Source organism: Mastacembelus armatus, chromosome 5, assembly GCF_900324485.2.
Source record: "Mastacembelus armatus chromosome 5, fMasArm1.2, whole genome shotgun sequence".
Lineage (NCBI taxonomy): Eukaryota > Metazoa > Chordata > Actinopteri > Synbranchiformes > Mastacembelidae > Mastacembelus > Mastacembelus armatus.
The window spans coordinates 7239212-7259420 of NC_046637.1; the positions used below are offsets into that span (position 1 = coordinate 7239212).

Sequence of the window (20209 nt, forward strand, 5' to 3'; positions counted from 1 at the left end):
CGCTGCAAAGATTTTACAAATGCAGTTCAAATGTATATTTATGGGAATACATAAAGTAGATAGAAAATGTGTCAAAAATAACCAAATAAAGCACAACCAAAGCAGATTTAAAACTATTCTAAAGTTGAAGTTGTTTGTCTATCTTAAAAAACCTATGGGCTTGGTCACTCGATAAGGAATTACCAGTTCCCCATTGGCTTAAACAAAGGCATAATTGTGGGTTTTTGCGCCCTGTCTTTGTTGTTAAAGAAATTGTAGCATTTCCATACATTTTTATTATTTCATTTGTATTATGAAGTGACAGGAAGCCAACAATATCCCAACCTGGCAACACTGCTGCGTTCAAGTCGTAAGGGATGGATGTTAAAACAACATCAACAAGAATTGGTTAAATGCTATGACGCTATATCCACAATATTTGTCTTTATCTTCATTAAAAAAACTCATTCTTGCTTACGTTTAAAGTTCCGTTCACGTTTTTCAGTCGCTTCGATATTATTAAGCGACAAATATGATACGTGGTAATTATGAGCAAAAAAACTCACAACAGTATTTACCAGTCTACATGTGTTAATTACGATAATTACAACGGCAAGAACAAAAGTATGTTATGTTGTAATATGTTGCTTTAACATGCAGGGCCTTGTTGTATTGGCGGCGAACCTGCCAGTGAGGGGCGATGTCTTTGATATAGCAGTAACTGTGGCCATAGAAGAAGAAGAAGAAGAAGGTCGTAGTCAGCTGCCGCAAATGGAAAGGAAGAAGAAGCCTTGTGCGAAGATCGTAGTTAGCTATCTCACTGAGGCCTAAAGCGACTGAAACGGAGAAAACATTCACGTTTACGGTAAATTCGCATTATTTTCTTTATCTTAATAACATAAAGCATGAAATTGTGTTGGAAAATGACGTTGATTATATAGCTATCCGTTTGAATTGAGGATAATTGTTATATAACGTTAGTCAGTAAGCTAAAAACCAACGTCAGTCTATTTGCAGCTAACACGCTAACTAACATAAGTGCTACCACACCAATGGGCGGCATAGTAAAAAAAAAAAGTAAGAGTAAGCAAAGTTTAAGTTTTTTGATATAACAGAGAGCAGCCGGGCGACACGGTTAATGTAGGTTAACATTAACCGACGCTGTAATGTGTGACACGCCATTTGCTGAGCGACCAGCGCCCGTCTGCCATATTGAAAGGATCACGTACGATACTCGATAGCCGGTTAGCTAACGTAGCTAATACTGTGCTACAATTTGAGTGGGCTGCTTTGTCTCTTCCGATCTAACCCTAATACTTATAAAGAACTTATTTAGCCAAGACCACGTTGACTTCAGTCCTTTCCTCGTTATTCGCAGAATGAATTGCGTGCAGCATGCAGTGCCTGGGCACATCACTAGTAGCGCTAACGTTACAGTTTAATACAAAGGACTTTATAAATTTTTTTTACTAGCATAAAGTCTTATGTCTTACTTCTCTTGGCTGTTGCAAACAAAAATGTCATCTCAGTTCTAAAATATGTGATTGTACGATGCCAGGACATTAAACTAATTGTTTGACAGTGTAGTATACTAGAACAGGTTTGATTTTGAATGCGTAAAAATAAGGAAATAGCCTTTAATTGTATTTATTTATTTGTATTGATGATGGCTGCTGCATAGGATAAGTATACATGTAAAATTATTTGCACATCTGTACCTACCTCATGTAAGTGACTGTCATAGTTAAATCTTTGCACTCCTATTGCACTAGTTCACAAATGGTATATATTAAAACATTTTTTTGCCTTTTACTTATTTTTATTTATGTATTTATTTGCTTTTTTCTAACAGTTTTTTTTTTTTATACCAGAAAAGCCTAGCTTCATTTTAATTGTTGTACATATAGAGAACTTAGTGAACCAGTCAAAATCCTTGTTTGTATGCAGATAAAACTGATTCTCACTCCGAAAGAACTCATACCTCTGTTAGGTTTTGCATATAAACAAGGTCATCATTGTAGTATGAAGTTACTCGAGACTTCTTAAAGTATTTGAAAGTGATGTATTTCTCAAACTATGTGGTGCTTATTGAATATATACACATACATGTTTTTTTTTTTTTTTTTTAACTTTTCAGGCATTTGGGGTTTTTAAATTATGTGGACATTGTATCCAGGAAGTCCAGGTTCAAGTTAAGGTATGTAATGGGCTGCTCCCTCAAAAGCATTATGTGAATTATTTCCACCTACAAATATAAGGAAAAAACCAAATGTCTTGACTTGCTAATGTCAGTCTGTAATGTGTGGGTGTTGGGACTGATCACTATTTTGCTGAAACAGGTTTATTTGTGTTACCTAGGCTGCACTAAAACATCAGCTTATCTTGAAGACTTTTAAAAGCATCGGTTTGTGTGAACAAAAGGAATTGTTTGAATTGTGGCATTTTCAAGATGACCATAAGCCCATGATTTCATTTCATAAATACAAATTTCTTCAAGACAGAAAAGGGGATTATTTGAAAGCACTGCCTTGTAGAAAGCAGTTTTGAGAATTTCTGTAACGGGGCATATTTGTCTTGCTAGAAGCAGTTCAAACTTTTATCAGCTGCACAGAAATGCAAAATTTTCTAATTTAATACCATGAGAACTCTTCAATATTGGACTCTGGGACTGTCACTACTTGCTGTTGCTAAAAGTCCATTGTCATTTACTTCACTTTGACACAACCACTACAACTGTGCCGTTTCATTTTGCGTTGTTTCAAACCGCGTACCGTGATTATCGACTTTAAGCCGTTTTTGAAAAAGTCTTTCAAAGAAAATCAATTCACCGGTGGCTCAGTCGGCAGTGCGCATTTAGTACCAATAGTTTCTTATTCAAAGAGTTTTGGTGTATTTTACTTAATGTTACATCTATTTTGATGTCTATTGAGAGTTAATTTAGCCCAAGTGGACCGACATGGAGTCACTCAACACCTGGAGATATTTAGATAACATGATTTGCCACCTGTTGGACGGTCAACAACATTGAACAACTTTTTGAAATGAAATTTTACGTAAAACCGCTTTTTTTTTTTTTTTTTTTTTTTTTTTTGGCTACTTGAGGAGTAATTTGTCATTTCTGAAGCAGCCACCTTGCTATAAAAGTGAAAGCGGAGAACCGTTTGAGGACCCAGTTATGCATTTGTCTAATTAGGTGTAGGAACAGAACTTCATAAACTGTCTCAAGGAACAAAGCCTTGCCAGACCACGGGTGAAGTGAAATTGTGGGCTGGTTATGCAAGGCATTTACATCACTGCATAAGGCAAAATCTAATGGACGTTTGAGTCACCTAATTTACATGGTGAGTTTGCATTTGCTTTTAATATACTCAGTGTTAATCATACATTGAGTGGATTACACTGATGTCCCACTACTATCCCATATGCCATAATTCAAGGAGGGCTCCCGTGTATGGAAAAAATCTGGTGCAAAGAAATAACCTGCCATGAAGATGAGCACAGAAGAAATACAGGGTGCAGTAAAGTTTCACAAAGATTTGCACCATTTCTTTTAGTGCTGCGGATTTGCTATATTTGAAAATGAATTTGCCACAGCATTTGAATTTGCACTGTGTGAACACTGTGATTTTCATCTGCAACTTTTGCTCAACTAAAACTTTCATTTTCCAAGGAATTTAATTTTTAACTCACATGTTTCAGGATCGTGGACGACTATTTAAAGACACTTAATAGCACACAAAACAAACATTTTTTTCAAGACTTTGAGACGTAAGAAGAAAGAAATTGGTACCTTGGGATCAAGTCATGTCTCGCCGAAGAAGCCGCAGCACATCGCCAGGGCGTTATTCACGGTCCTGCAGCAGTAATGATCCTAGAGATTTGGAGAGAAGGATTTTTGTTGGAAATTTGCCGACCTCTGACATGGAAAAGAAGGATTTGGAAGACCTGTTCAACCCATATGGAAAGATAGTCGGTTAGTAATCAACACAATATAAGCGATAAGTGGTCAGTTTTAATTCTTGCCAGTAATTTGAATCAGGAAGGCCGTCCTATGTCGAAAATGTCGGAATATTATAAAGTGTAGCATTAGCTTAGTCATCATGACTTGTATTCATTCTCTTCATGAAGTGCTAGCATATGAAATCCTTACTGGTAATTTTTTTTTTTAAGTGGGTAAATAGGTAGGTATCCAAAATGTTCTTCAAAATGATTCTAAGTGTCTACCACTTAAAATCTTCCTCTTCCAGGCGTATCCATGTTTCGTGGGTTTGGATTTGTACAATTTGAACGTGTTGAAGAAGCCGAAGCTGCAAAGGCGGCCCAAAAGGGTCGAATATATAAAGGTTATAAAATAGGTAAGCTTTAACGCAGTAGGTATGATTGTCTGGCTAAAAGGGATAGTCTTCTTTTGGTGAGCATTGAGCAACAAAACCAAGCATTTTTTAAAAATATATATATTGAACATTATGGTATCACAGGAAAAGGTGGAAAACTTGATATTTTAAGGATTAACTCTTGATCAACAATATTCTGAAGATAAAATTGAAAGCCAGCCTCTATTCATTTAGTTTAGCATTATTAGATGTACTTCAAGTTTATGTGATTTGCTGCATCCACGTGGGACACTATGCCTGCCCACAACTAACATTAGAAAGTGTTGGTTTTATGATGTACACCTGTATGCAAAGGTTTGGGCACCCTTTGACAATTAACATATGTTTTAATTGGAACACCTCTCTAGGATATGGAACATAAAACAATATTTTCAGCCGATGTTAATGCATAGTTACTTTTCATAAATAACAATACAAAATATACTGAATAAAGACATGTGCAGAAGAATTTTGAACTCAGACATTTAATTAGCTTATTGGGTCTGGGGATTATAATTGTTGTACATAATTGTATATTAGGAAATGCTTACTGGTGCCATTTCAAAAGGGCTTCTCTAGACAACTGTAAGATGCAGAAAATGAAAGCTGCTGACGCAATGCGGGGGAGGCTCCAGGAATACTGAAAATGGCAGTTTAGGGGAACTATGGGTGTTTGAGATGAGTTCTGGAAGAAATCTTGGCAAGAACTCTGCGTATGTTGGTCCGAACCTCCTTTTGACTGCAAATAAAATTTGCAGAAAGTTTTAGCAGACGCGGATTTATGGTGCACCACAGTGCAGCATTGTGTGCGGAAACAAGACTTTGTGGAATAGCTGTAGAAGGAAATCTAATCTGGTATCAGAAGTGTGGATTTGGAACATCTACACAAACCTGATGCAACTATATTGCGGACCAGTATGCACCAGTATTGCGGACCGAGTAAGTCAAAATGGAACTCTTGTCAACGCAATGGAGAACACAACGAGCAGCATTTCACGGAAAAAAAGAAAACACCTTGCCCCAGTTGTTAAGTGTTCGGGTGGATCTATCTAACTTTGCAGTTCTTGCAGCCAGTGGCAGCAGATAGAAGGAAGAATGAATTCCACTAAATACCAGCAAATTCTGGAAGTTAACGTAACAGCATCTAAAAACAAAAAACTGAAGCTGAGGATGGCTTCTACAACAGGACAATTAATGCTTTGGAATGGCCATCAGAGCTCCCTTTCCCCTTGCTGAAACATACTTTCAGATTTTCAGTTGCTGACTACAAAATCTTGCAAGCTCTGTCAAGTGGGGCATTTCTAAGTTTCTGACCATGGGTATATTCCAGCTCATTTAATGGACTGTTTCTTGTTCCTCAATCTTTGCTTGACCAGAAACTTGTTCTGGTCCTCCAGTTAAAGACTGTTCCAAAGCACTTATTCCTGCTCTGGTGAGCAAGCATTCATGAAGGAGGACACAAAAATCCATCTTTGCAGAGGTCTTTTATGGATCTATGCGCAATCGTATTGGAAATTGGTTAGCAATTGGATGCTTCCAATGACAAATCAGTGTAAAGGACATCTAATGTCTGTGGAGTTGAGATTCTTCTCTCTTCACATTATTTGCTTGCAGCCCTTTTTCCATCTTTGGTGGGTAATAGTAAGATGCAAGTAAGGGAAATGCAGGTGCAGTTAGGGGAATTTAGATGTACCCTGTAAATGTGTGGCACTAAACCTTTGCACATGTCACGTTTTTATTTGAAGATTTTTGTTTTATTGACTTTAAAAGTAACTATGCATTAATACTAACCTCTGTTGGACCTCTGTTTATAAATGTTATTTGTAAAGAGTTTCCCAAAATTCTGCATACAACTGTGATGAGTAGCTTACCAAAATAAGTAGTCTTGCTGATTTTCCTTTCTACCTAAGCCTTTCTTTTGTAGACATCTTAAATTTTGTCATACAATTCGAATAAACTATTGCATTATGGAATTCTGGCAAAGCCTGAATCTCTGAAATCTCTTTGTCTTGGAATTTTCTTCAACATGAATATAAATGTGCCACTAACATGGGCACTTGGGGTTTGGGGATTTTCAAAAGGCCAAATTTTAAGTTGAAGCTTGAACATGTAAATGCGATTTTTGCTAGTGTTTAGCCAGTTTTGAAGGGGAGAAAGAATTTCTTTATTTTAATCCCAATTCAACCGATTTGGCAACTCGATTTGCTGCATTTTGACCGCTCGTCCAGTTTGGATTTTCAAGCTTGGATATTGGAGCTCAGTTTCATTTGGATCGTGGAAGTGTTGATGCGGCCATTCCATTCTGCCTAAACACTTAAGCTGATTTGCCTGTCTCTGTTATGTTCAACGTTTGGATTGATTTATTTTCAGATGTAAATATGGCAGTGGAGCGACGACAAGCTAAACCTCAATCCCAGCAGAGCCCTCCACGAAGGTAAAGTAACGCGAAATGGGTGTGAAGAACTACCATCACTGAGGTGCCGGTAAAAAAACAAAAAACAAAAGCGTATTTTAAGTTTTTCCTCAACTGTGATTTCCACCTGTGGTGAAGTCCGCTTGATGGAAGCTGCTTTACCATTAGATGAGTTTGTGTTGATTTATGGGACGGTCAGCATTTCACTCTAAATTAAAAGATTTCCAGATGTGTTGAAATAAAGAAGCAAGACCTGTGAATGTAATTCATATGAATTGTCTTTGTCTCAAAGATTCTTGCCTTATGGCTTATCAACTCTTGTGTTCTTTGTGTGATTCTTTTTGTACTGCATTTCAACGTATAGCTTGAAAATGCAACTTTGCAGCTGAAGGAAATATAATGGTACTTCACTCTGACTCATGCGTTAAGCAGTTTACGACAGCTTACAACATAGCCCTTAATGAAGTAGATATGTACATTAAAACCGAATAATCCGTCTGACGGTCAGTTCTCCTAATATGCAACATGTTAAAAGTGGAATTTATTGTAAACAAAGCTAAATTACTGTTCACCTTTTAGTTTCTGAGGCATATTGTGCGCGTGCGTGAAGAGGCGGTCTAGTAACTGAATGAACCACCTTACTTGAAATACCTACGTACTTGCGGCCATCAACAATTGATCAGTGGAATAATGTGAATCCACCAGCAGAATTCCTTCGCTTTACTCGCGTGCATGAGATATTAACACACCTGGGACTTTTTTTTTTTCTTTTTCTTTTTTTTCAAATCTGTGTGCCAGATATTGAGTATTTTCAAATGAAATTTAACTTGAACTGTTGTCTGCTGTGTACAAAAGTGGATGATTCACTGTGTGCGGGTGGGTCATGCATTAACATAAGGTCACACACGAGTCCCAACAAATGTATTGTTCTTGACTATGAAGACATGCGGAGACATGACTTTCACTTGGGTACACTGCGGTCACGTATTTAGGACATATAATCGTGAACGTCGCAAGTTTTTCATTTCAACGTATGTAAGCTGGATTTATGGTCAGTGCACCTTATGTGGTTGACAAAGCAGTATTGTGCACGTGGATCGCTGGACATTTTCAAAAGATCACTGTCAAAAGGACACTCATCGGAATCGTCTTCTGGATTGAATTTGTTCAAGTTCCCTTTCCGAGTTCGATAGCTGCTTTCTATTGACCTGTTTTGAAATTCCATCTATTCATGTTAAATACAGACAAATTTTGTTAAATTTACAGTATCAACTGTAGGCCTGTCTGCAGTAGTATTTTCACAAACTAGCCTAAACTCTTAGCCATTCTTGTACTAATTCATAACTTTTGTCTCAGAGCCCCATATGGCGTTTATGGGGACAGCAAGGAACCTCGACCTCGGTCCCGTTCACCCGTTTTTGGGCGTGACGGGCGTGATGGACGTGAGCCTCGGGACAGCCGTGATGGGAGGGACTCAGGCAGAGAACCCAGGCCTGGTGGCCACTCTCGTGACCATGATTATCGGTACCGAAGCTCAGAGAGCAGAGATAAAGAGCTGAGGGGTGACCCGCGGGATCCTACTTACAGGTGACTCTTGACACTGAACCCATATGTTTGAAGTCCAGAATGGATGGGGTTACATTTTTACCTGAACCTCGAATGTCTCTAAACAGCAGAGATGACTATGACAGATACTACCGCAGTGGCAGTGGCACAGAAGACTATTACCGGAGGAAGGATGAACCCTACAGGGACCCTTACAGGGATCCCTGGAATGGACGACGAGAACCAGAAGGTATGTGTATTCATTTTGTTTTTTCTAACATTCCACGAGTTATTTTTATTTGTTATAGTTATTTGTTGTAGTTAGTATCACTTCGGTGCTTCACACACCATGTTGTATATTAATGCATAGTTTAAGGACATTGCACCAGGCAAGTTTTTTGTAAGCATGTATCCCTTAAATTTTTGTTCCAATATAATGTTCATTTTTTGTTACTGTATTTTCCAATCATGCAATTTAGAATTGAAATCCATTTCAGATAATTGTGTTATTAAACATTCCACAACAGATGACCGTTCTCGACCAGAAGAGCGTCGGCGTAATGAGTTGTATCGACAGTACTATGAAGAACTTCAGCGGCGCTACGATGCGGACCGTCCTGTTGACTGCTCTGTGATTGTTGTCAACAAGGCGCAAAAGTAAATCCACTCTCTCTTCTGTACAAGGAACCCTTATGTAGGAAATGCCTCTGTAAATCTTCCGACAGTACATGGCATGTTTTCATTTCATATCTCTTCTGTGTGTTTTTGTGTGTGTGCGCACCTGTGTGTATTTGTGCTTTGAAAACAACTGTAGGGAGTATGCTGAGACAGTTGGGAGGAAGGTCCGTGATTTGGGCATGGTAGTGGACCTGATCTTTCTCAACACGGAAGTGTCTCTAACCCAGGCACTAGAAGATGTAGGCCGAGCCCGCACTCCCTTTGCCATCATAATTACCCAGCAACACCAGGTCCACCGGTCCTGCACTGTTAACATTTTGTTCGGCACACCACAAGGTAATGCAATATGCACCTGTTGGTTAGGAAGGTCATATTAGTCACAAAATGAAAGAGGACAACATTTCTGTTCTACTGTTGTACATGTTTTTTTTGTTGTTGTTTTTGCTTTAGAGCATCGGAACATGCCAATGCAGGATGCCATGATGCTAGTTGCCCACAACTATGACTCCTACAAAGTTGAAAATCGTGAAAAAGAACGTGAGGAGATTGCCAGAAAGGCTGCCAAGATGGCGGATGATGTGTTACTCAGGGAGCCTGACAGAGAAAGCCACCCCATTTCTGTGCTTACGGCCATAACACTGCTCTCTGAGAACAGGTATTTTGGTTTAATGTTTTTAGACTGTTGTATAATGTCTTAAATTAACAATTAACCCCTGGCCAGAGTAACATGTTATTTCTGTGATACCTTAATTCTAATTTATGTAGCCTTGTCCTTTTGATGCATAGCTATAAAAAAAATTCCACAGTTGCACTAATGATTTTCTTTTGTGGGCACTGGGTAGATTTGTAACCCCAGAGGAACTGGACAGTCTCATTGCATACCTGAAGGACAAAAGAGCCCGACTGGTACGAAGTGCTGCAGACCCTCTTGCAGGTAAGAAGTCATATTAAAGAATAGGTTTAGTCTCTTCTTAAAACACCCACATGCCTGTCGTGAGAGGAAGTGATGGCTGTATCTCACATCTTACAATGTATTTGATCAAAAGGCCAGTACAGTGAAGTAACTACTACATCAGCCAAAAACTATTACAGTGTGAATAGGGGCCCATTAGAATTCTCTTAACACAGATATAAGAAATGTGAACCTCATCGAAATATTGTTTGGAAAACATCTTTTCTATGCAGTCCAATGCAAGGTTGGTGTTTTCAGGAGAGCAATTTCTAACTGAATCTATCCCCTAACAGCTGCGGTCCATGTTGCAGCTCCTGCAGCAGCACACCACGATGTTCCGCCTTCAGCTGCAGGACTGCCTCCTTCATCCCATTCTACTCACACTCCCCCACAGCCCACTCACCTTGGCCTGTCAGGTGGTTCAAATCCCTCAGCTAACCCCAACCATCAGCAGGAGCTGCAGGCTAAAATCCTCAGCTTGTTCAACAGTGGCAGTGGGGTATCAACAGGTGCTGGTGGCCTAACATCTGCCACCCAGTCTCAGGCCTATGGCTCCCTTGGCCCATCCCCTTCCCAAAATCCGCCCCGTCCAGCCATGACTGGCCCTCTGCCAGCTGGAACCCAGGGTTATGGCAATGCTCCAGGCCGCATGCCAGTGACACCAGGTGGTCAGAGACTCCCCAGCTCTGCTTCAGGTATCAATTTTGACAACCCGAGTGTCCAGAAAGCCCTTGACACACTCATCCAGAGTGGACCAGCTCTCAACCACCTAGTGGGTGCTGGGGCTGCTCAGCAGCCACCGTCAAGACAAGGATCTGGCATGGGTCAGGTCCCACCGATGTCCATGTATCCTCGACACTACTGACAGGCTGTAGTGATTTAATTACTTCTAATGTGGTATTGTCCTCTCTCTGATACATGTAGACACCACATTTCTCTGAAGTGTAATTACCAGCTGTGTATAGGTAGACTCTAGGGATATTTTGTGAAAGATTTTAATGGTTTTTTTTTTTTTTTTTTTTTTTTAATTCTGTTATGGTGATAATTTGCTTACTTTTGATGGCTTGTTCACACCATGTAATATGCATTTTCAATTATTAGCTAGAGCAAATTCAAATCTTCTCAATAGTTAGTTGAAAGGTAAGGTTATGGTGCATGTGAAGTACATCTTGGTTATTGATTGACTCCTAAATTTTTTTTACAACCTTAATCTGTTGTGTTTTTTATAGTTTTGCACAATGGTTTTTAATTTGTAACGTCATTGTCAAAAAAAGACATGATTAAAAACTCCAGACACGATTGCTGTAATAAAATGGTATTGGTTTATTGCATTTTGTGCTGACAAATCTATAAAATGGAACGGGTATCGCCAGAAGCCATAGAGAGATAAGCATTTGAAATGTAAGATAAAACTACTTTTTCCTCTTTTTAATGTACTATGAAACACAATAGAGAATAATACTTTTTTATTTTAGAATATTTAACTTACACTGACACAAAAAATAAACACCTCCACACTAACTGTAATTGATTTATTTACATGTATGTAGCCCCCTCCCACCCTCACCCATAACCACCCCTGCCCCCAGCAGTTGCAAGTGCACATGTACACACACACACTCCCACAGAACTGAAAGGAACACACCACAGCTTTACCATAAGACTAGGTACAGTATCAAGGAAGAAGAATGAACCTTTCAGAATGGGGGGGATAAAAATCATAATGGTGAAGTTTGATACAAGTGTGTCTTTGTGTATGCTGTATCTATATCATCTATATCTACATACATTTTTCAAGCATCCATATAAAATGTTTCCCACTCCAGTGAATTGAAAACAAACCTGGACAGTGACAAGGTTCCTCTGTAGGGGGCTACTGGTTATTGAAAGTAATGCTGAATTTTCAAAGGCCATATAGTCTCAAAGGAAAACACATTTTGATAAATGCACTTATTCCAATGACTTTCATGAGATGTTACCACTGATAACTGGCTTGTTTATCTCACCACAAAGGCTGGACACTCGGAACTGCTTCCCTGGCTCTATCCAAAGCTAGCAAAATCCACTACTGGAGCTTCTAATAAAATACATACAAAAAAATGTGTAAAAGCAATAAATTGTTGTTATATAAGTGGGGACTGTATTGGACTCTTTTGTGGTCTGGACCAGTAACTTACTGGAGGCACCATTTGCCAAGATGTTGACCATAAAAATGGGATTTTGTTTTGTTTAAATAAATGAAAGCAAATGTATTAATTAATAAACTTTAGAGATGCTTCTGGGTGGGGTTTGTTACCTTTGGATAGTGTTATGTCAATGAGCGAATAAGTGAATTTTCCAAAATGACTAATTTCTCATTTGAAGGTTGGGTAATTGCTTACATTCACAGAAATGTCTGTGTTCTATACACTAAACAGAATTACTGCTGGTAAATAAAAAGGAATACATTTAAAGTTTTAGGCAAGTGCCTTTTGATGCAACTTCCATGCATTGTGGATTTGCAGACATCTAATACTTTGGCACTTTAACTTAGTTGAATCACTATTTTATATATTAACTAATAATTGCTACAAATAATCAGAAGCCATAGAGCATTCACTTGTCTAATTCACTGGAGCAAAGATCATTTAAGTAAACTGAAATATACTTTGGTAACCAGTCTATCTGCAAATAACATTTGACACAATAAGAGGACCTTGTCATTAAATCTATCATATAAAATAGAATCTATAGTAATAATCATCTTGGATACAATGATTGGCCAGTGGTAAGGAAAGAGAAAAAACTCATACTACTAGAAAGAAAAGTTTCTGTCATAAACAAAATACTTTTATACCACAAACACCCAATATATTTATCAATACACCTTGTTCAGGGTAATTGCATGCATGCACTGAGTTACACAACATAACTGGAACAGGGCTCTGCTTGCACTGCATGGATAGTGACTTTTTCTCATCCCCAGAGACATCGAGGGTGTGAAATATAAGTGCAGCTGCTCTTTTCCATCCAACTTCAAGTGCCCATTTCAGATGCTTCTCAGAGGATATACTGAAGAATTCAATCTAGTCTCTCCCTGGAATAATCTGGGATTTCTTTTTGTTGTTTTCTTTGTAGGTATTTAAACAGGACAGCCTCCTCAACCCAATAGCAGATGTGTTTCAGAGCCCTTAATATCCACTTAAGGATGGTGACTGAGTAATGATCACCGGCAAGTTTGTCTCATGCTACAGTTGTGCAGGCGAAGGATCTGATCTAAATCATGGATCAGTTGGGGGGGAGAAGGACGTGCTGGTTTCAAAGTTTACTATCTTATGCTGTCCAAGCAGAGCTGGTACCAGAATTGGAAGCGCGAGTTTTATATTCTTTGATCATTTTTCAGAATTATACTGCAATCACATTTAAAATACAGAGCTGGGGCGGAGTTAGTGGCTGGGGTGGTGTAGGCCAGAGATTTGGGGCAGATGGGTTGTGATTCTGGGAAGGCTCACCTCACAGATTGAGTGACAAGCACTATAAATTAAAGTTACTGTTATTCTTTTAAAGTTTGGCAAGAGAAAGGAAAGTGAAATGTGATGCATGCTAAAATGTCCAAGAAAATGTTCAAATCATAGACCAAATCAGCAGATAGGTCTGTCTGTCTGCAGCAATACAGTGGGAATTATGTTTTTTAGTCTTAATATGTCAGACCTCCACAGCTGGCTGTAATTACACTCATGTGCCACCAGAGGTCACTGTGGGATAAAGTCTGTACAGAGCAAGCTGGCTCTTGTTTGACACCCCCCCCCCCCCCCCCCTTGCAGGCTAATTCTGTCACACTTTACACTGAGTGCCCCCTCAGTGTAAAGTGCTTTGCCATCCCAGTCACATTTGGGATGGACACTTTAGATCTTTATGGTCATTAAGACCTGGTGACAGTCATTCTGATGAAATAAGTCACTGCTGACACCTCCTGTTGTTCATATAAAATAAAAACTTAACCGTGATAAAATGACCAATGTGAGAACAATATTGCACATAATCTTACAAAACTCTAAGACTTTGTCCACAGTGATAGAACAGTGTACAACAAAAGACAGCACTAGAAGGTTACAGTGTCTCTGACTTAGGTGATATATATTTACAAAGGTGAAATGACCATTCCTAAGGCCAATCCAATCACAAACTCAAAATCTCCTATTACGTTACATAAGACTACTTCAGCAGGATTAAAATATAAATAGAATATAGTGAACTCATACTTTTCATTTTTTGCAAAAGACTTGTTTTCAAGGGCTAGTCATGTCGCAGACTGTACGGCAAACACTCTATAGAGTTGTCAAAATGTGTAACTCAGTGAGAACATTTGACAAGCAGAGCCCCCACTCTGCACCTTGAACATGTAAGTCATTACTATAGAAACCACTAAAACAAATATTGCCACATAGTACCATGCAAACAGCAATTATAAAACATTTATAATTGGATAAATAAATTCATTTCCAATAAACGTCTCCAATAAACATCAATCTTTTCTTTTCATATTTTGAATAAATTTAAAAGGCTCAGTTGATGCAGGCAATGTTGTGGTGACAATCCCAAAACAGCCATGTTTTTCGAAAACCTATATGAGTGTTAAGTGTTAGGGTGACAAGCATATAAAGAAAATCTTTAGAACTTGGCACTCAAAAATCCTGGAAAAGTAGGAGTGGCTGCTTCTTAAGTATCGCAGGTGTTAAAAGTATATGTCTTTAAAAATTTGCATACATTAGCATTTAGCAGATAAACCAGAAATATTCATATTCAAAGATATTTTGGCATTTTCTTTCAATAAACTAAGTAAATTAATCATCTTTTACCTTAAAATTGGCTTGCTTTACTCATGGGATTTAAGATGGTGATAATAATCATGAGAGCATTTCTTTTTAGAAAGAGAATAAAAGGGTGGAGGGTTTGCCCTCAGTTGTAATATTGCATCAAGATATTCAGTAGACCTTTCTAAGAAAACACAAAGCTAACCCTGTCCAGAGATCACAGGCCGAATATTCACAGGTACAGCCTCGTCTCGAGAGACAACCCCCACCACTGATATGTATATCTTCACCCTTTTCACTTGATCGTTAATGTTGCTTTAGTCATCTCTATTTACAGTACAAATAAATCTATTGATACTAGCAGCATTCACAACATATGATCCGACATTCAAGCAACACTAAAAACATTTAATACTGTTTTTAAATAGTTATAGAAACTAATCTGTTTTACTTCTCTATATTGTATATACTGTGTGTAGATATCTATATATCTATCTATACATATAGATAGATATTTAGATGTGCATTTATAGTCATGTTTCTACTACAAGTGCAAATGACCAAAAACAGTTTTTTTTTTCCTCCAGAAAAGAAACGGAAATAATTAAAGTGACAGCTGTTCTTGGTCAGAGTGAGATGATTCTGGATTATATAAGACTTACGAAATCTACTTATACAAAATATATGTGTAAAAAAATAAATAACATGATCACATGAGTCCGGATTTCAACTATTGCACATTCCTTCCAAGATGCACTTTTTTAACCTAAGTATGATCTGCTCACAAATCATTCAGTCAGGGACATGTGTGGCTCAAATCGTAACCAATCTAGAGGATATAAAATCTCACTGGAGAGTCTACTGCATAGAGTTCAGTCTTGTGGGCAAAGTGAGTTTCCTAGCTACAGAAGCCATTGTCCCCTCTATTTATTTGGACTAGACCCTATAAAGAATTGGTCAACAGATGTTCAAACATTCACCCCCGTAAGAGATGATATGCCTTTTTACAGCTGCTAGGCGTTGATGTGTTATGGAGATCTGAACATCTATTTTTTTAATCATCTATAGGGTGCCTTTCCAAATACAGCGTGATCATCATACATAGTTTCATGTAGACACCTCGGTTGTCTCTTTGTAGCACACTTCCATCTGATTTAATCAACAGAATTTTGTTCACTATGTCTCTGAAAAATACTTTGATATGGCACATTAAATGTATCTAAATTTGGCAAAACAACAATAATTCAGAGTGACAAAATCAAAATGATATACAACAATTTTAGAAATATGAGTAAGTTCTATCTATAAACATAAGCACATATTTGTTCTCTAGATGAAAAAATAACATTTAGTGTATATATTTTTTTTATTTTAATGAACTTGATGAATTCATCAAAATGTCACTTGTTGCACAGTGGCCGACAGTGTAGGTGCAGTGCTTGTTGAGGTTACAACGATGGTTACCATAGTGACAGGAGCCTATGCCATCCAATAAATAAATCCATTTTAAAAACGGCATTTTGAGCTGTCCCACTGAGAGCTGGAACATTTTCTCTCCACTAGAAGTTTTTAGTATGTCACAAAAATACTACACTCATACTGAACAACGCGTCAGAGCTTGTACATTATTTACAGTGATCCACACGAGGGTCGAGGGGTGCTGGCAATGATAATCTTCTCGGGGGGCGGGAGGGGGGTTTGTACTGTCTCCTCACTTTGCTGTCACACCAGCCTTCTGCTAGGAAACGCACTATTCACAGTTTAATTACGTGTCAATCTCTAGAAACTAAGCTAGCCTTGTTGTATTTTTTTGGCACTAATAGTGGCTACAGGGATGAACAGCCACCAAGAGATGAACTGAAAGAAGGACGGGATAGAAAGACAGTGATGGCGGTAAAAGAACAAGTCGAGTAAAAACACACAGTTAGAGGATGCCATGCAAAGGTGTGGTCAGGTTATACTGCAGGTTCTATCCACAATTAAGTCCTCTTCAAATATCAAAGTGCATGTCACAGTTCATACTTAACTCTCCTCCTCCTTCCAGCTGATAGTCCTGACCGTGGGTAGTGGTGTCTTTTGCCTTCAAAGTTCACATCAAAGACAACAGGCTGAAACGCTGTGGGAGGTGTCCGATCACCACGAGGGAACTAAACAGATAAACCTACACTGAGCTCATTCCAGCTGGCTCTCGGTCTCTCTGAGCAGAAGCCGCTTGTATGCCCCCAAAAAAAGAGAAGAATCTGCAGAGATTAAAACAATGACAGATACACACATGCATGTGCGCTCACACCTCAACTAACAACCCACACCCACCTCTTCTTCCTCCTCACCTAGTTACTCCAACTCAACGCGATTTACTACACTAGATTAGTGACTAGCAAGAAAGTAGGTTTCTTTAAGAATAAATCTAGATAGCATCTAAGTTAGTCTAGAGCCCACAGAAGGTATAGTAGCTTTATAGACTAAAATGAAGGGTTTAATAGCTGAGCATGTGCTACTGCTCATCGGCCTGCGGGGGATGGAGCAGAGGGAGAGTTGTTGAAGCTGAGCTGGGCTGTAGGTTGGGTGTGAGAGGACTATCTTACAGAAATAAACAGCACTGATGATGAAGCAGTGTTAATGAGAGTGTTAATGTGGGAGCACAGGTGTGACACAGGAACGGGGCAAGGAGTGGGGTGAAGGGGTGGTGGTGGTGAAGGGGGCTGCTTTTTCAGGAATAGATAGTGATAACTTCGCGCCCGCCTCCGCGGACCAGGAGGACCCGGTTGAGACCCTCAGTGAGGACCTCAAGGAACTCCATGTCTGGGTGAGAAGGTTAAAGAAACTAGAGGAAACAAAGCTGACAGATACGTTACATGTTACACTGCAAGTAAAACTGAGTCTGTAAAACAAAATTATACAAAAATGCTGATTAGCAGCTTTAACAGTGGATCACATGACTACTTGAGTAGTTGCATGTTGTGACAAAGCCACATTTCCCAGCTCTACTTTACAAGGTGTTTTCAGCTAATTGGTTTGTTTTTCCTGTCATAAAACACATTGTCAAAATAGCTATTTTCAGCAAAGAAGCAATCATATGCTGCCTGCCCAGCACTAAATACCAACGTTAGGAACTAGCTGCAATAGTGGCACATGTAGCAGCTAAAGAGCCAGATAAACGTCTCTCAGGAGTTGGTGGAGAACTAAACAAGCTTGAATATAATGAAATGCCTGGAGGATTAAATTCAGTTGTAGATCTGTAGAGCAGCACTAAAATCATTTACTGTTTTTCACACTTCTTCAATATCAATTAATAAGCTCTTGTTAACTATATGTATACCATACATAGGTCAATACATCAGTGCTACAGGATCCTTATTAAATGCTCAGGACAGATTGTGACAAACATCCAAAGTGTCTAATGGTCTAATCTTAGATCAGAAACAAACAATAAATCTTTGGTGATAGGATTTTTACGTTGTGTCGGATCTTTTTGTGTCTGAAGGATCTTTAGACAAAAACATCTGCTAAAGCTAATACAGATAATAAGAGTTCCTTTCTGCAATCAGAGTGCAAGGATCAGGATCAGAGTGCAAGTGACTCGTGTCAAAGCTGATTTGCATTTCTACAGACTGACAGCACAGCAACATATTAGAGTATCTTCTCTACACCTAGTCCAGGGAAAGGATACAGTTCTCGTCCCCTGTCCTGTTCTTGGGAGGCCCGGGCATGTTGAGGAGGACTAGCTTGGCCTCTGAAGACTTTTTGATAATGACTTCATTCAGCCGGAGCGCTGTGTGCATACGTCGCACATTGGACTGATTCCTGAGTGAAAACAAAGCAAAAGTAAAAGAGGTCACACTGATTCACATTGCTAGATGGATAGTCATTTTATATTTAAAGCATGTTATGAAGCATTCTGTGATTCCAAGCTGGCTGAGGTGACCGACACTCATTCACACACAACTATCCTATCCTGAACTTTGTCAGTATGAGATGTAAACAGACTGAAGGAGGTTTATAGGGACTTCAGTACTTACAGGTTCTCCCACTCACTGCAGCATGGCAAGAAGAGAAACACATGTATATCAATTCTAAGCTCTAAATGTTTTTATATATCTAAATCTAAATTCTTCAAACAACCTTCAAATCCTTTAATATCACTCTGACAGACTTCTTTGGTGCATGGCATAGAAAAACAAAAACTGTGCAGATTTGAGGCTTTTTGTCAAGAACAACATCTAAAGGTTCAGTGAGCATTTCAAAGCACTCACGGCTTCATGTTGAAGATGTCTTTGATGCCTTCTGGTGTGGCTGCGCCCGGCGGCTTGGCGGGCTCCCCATCACACTTCTCAGTCCAGGTCATCTGAACCTGCTCTCCAGGGCTCTGAGCCGCCTCGGGCGTCAGCGGGGTGGCTGGGGTCACGGGGCTTGCTGGGGTCGTGTTGTCATGAATGAGCTGGACCTGGGCAGGGGGGGACACAGGGGAAGATGCCGACTTTGACTATGAGACAAGAGGAAAAGAGGACGGATGTGGATTTACATGTACATTATATGGAAGGTTGAAAGAGTCACGGTTGAGGTGGAAATGTAGGTAAAGTCACAGAGTGACAGTGTTTGAGAGAGGGGAAGGAAGCAGAAGTGTAATTAAGAAGTTTTATGTTGTTTTCTTCAGTGCATTACCTGGTTTCTTTTCCAGTACTATGAGCTGTGAGAACTGGGAATCTTTAACATACATGACCTTTAAAATGAACTTGCTATTAGAACAATAAGATGGCATCAGTTTAGGATAGGCAGAAAATACTAAAAAGGGAACGATTCATTCCCTCAAAATGTATACATTCAAAATTAGAAAAGAAAGAAATAAACTCACTTGCTGGGAAACTCATGAAAACGTCAATACCACTATTACTCTCATTATTTTTTCATGCTTAACTTTGCTTAACAAAAAGCAGGGAAACAGCCTGGCTCTAGTCCAAAGGCAATGAGAGGAGTCTCCAAGAAGTTACTGACTGAGCTGAGCCAAAATAGCCTGGCACCTAATCCCAGTAAAACACAACTTCATTTTATTTATGAATCCAATAGATGATGTACAACATAGTGACTAGTCAGCTTTGCAGTTGCTGGTTGAAGAAATTAGTTGATTTTGGACAAAGTCAGACAAATTGTCTCCCATAATTTCAAGTATTTGAAAACCGGGGCATTGGCAGCAGTAATGCGGTCGGTGTACCGGTCCGTCGTGGTGAAGACGATTTACCGGTCAATCTATTCTCACCTATGGTCATGAGCTTTGGGTTATGACTGAAAGGACTAGGTCTTGGATACAAGTGGCTGAAATGAGTTTCCTTCGCAGGGTGGCCGGGCGCTCCCTTAGAGATAGGGTGAGAAGCTTGGTCACCCGGGAGGAGCTCGGAGTAGAGCCGCTGCTCCTCCACATCGAGAAGAGCCAGCTGAGGTGGCTTGGCATCTGCTTCCTGGGCGCCTCCCTGGGGAGGTG

The 20209-nt window shown here is 39.3% G+C and overlaps 2 protein-coding genes across 10 annotated transcripts in view; one reads left to right on the forward strand and one right to left on the reverse strand.

Moving 5' to 3' along the window:
• Nucleotides 1-710: 710 nt before the first annotated feature.
• On the forward strand, nt 711-11461 carry ncoa5 (nuclear receptor coactivator 5). 8 transcript variants are annotated; one of them, XM_026305991.2, is made up of 12 exons: nt 711-844; nt 2117-2176; nt 3679-3952; nt 4227-4334; nt 6723-6786; nt 8122-8352; nt 8439-8560; nt 8808-8967; nt 9122-9324; nt 9439-9643; nt 9831-9922; nt 10234-11461. In XM_026305991.2, the coding sequence occupies exons 3-12, from the start codon at nt 3784-3786 to the stop codon at nt 10803-10805; spliced, it is 1926 nt and encodes a 641-aa protein (XP_026161776.1). In that variant the 5' UTR covers nt 711-844; nt 2117-2176; nt 3679-3783; the 3' UTR covers nt 10806-11461. The 8 variants fall into 8 exon arrangements, with proteins under 8 accessions (XP_026161776.1, XP_026161777.1, XP_026161779.1 ...); XM_026305992.2 differs by having other exon boundaries at nt 9125-9324; XM_026305994.2 differs by having other exon boundaries at nt 8838-8967.
• Nucleotides 11462-17335: 5874 nt separating this feature from the next.
• The window catches only part of slc12a5a (solute carrier family 12 member 5a), a 123889-nt gene continuing 121015 nt past the window's right edge, over nt 17336-20209 (reverse strand). The window contains exons 23-26 of one of the 2 annotated variants that reach the window (XM_026306887.1): nt 18987-19177; nt 18753-18767; nt 18404-18537; nt 17336-17535 (exon numbers count right to left, since the gene is read on the reverse strand). In XM_026306887.1, coding sequence (XP_026162672.1) covers nt 17444-17535; nt 18404-18537; nt 18753-18767; nt 18987-19177 — 432 coding nt within the window. In that variant the 3' untranslated portion in view covers nt 17336-17443. Of the gene's footprint in view, nt 17536-18403; nt 18538-18752; nt 18768-18986; nt 19217-20209 lie in introns of both variants that reach the window. The other variant, XM_026306886.1, reaches the window with a different exon arrangement.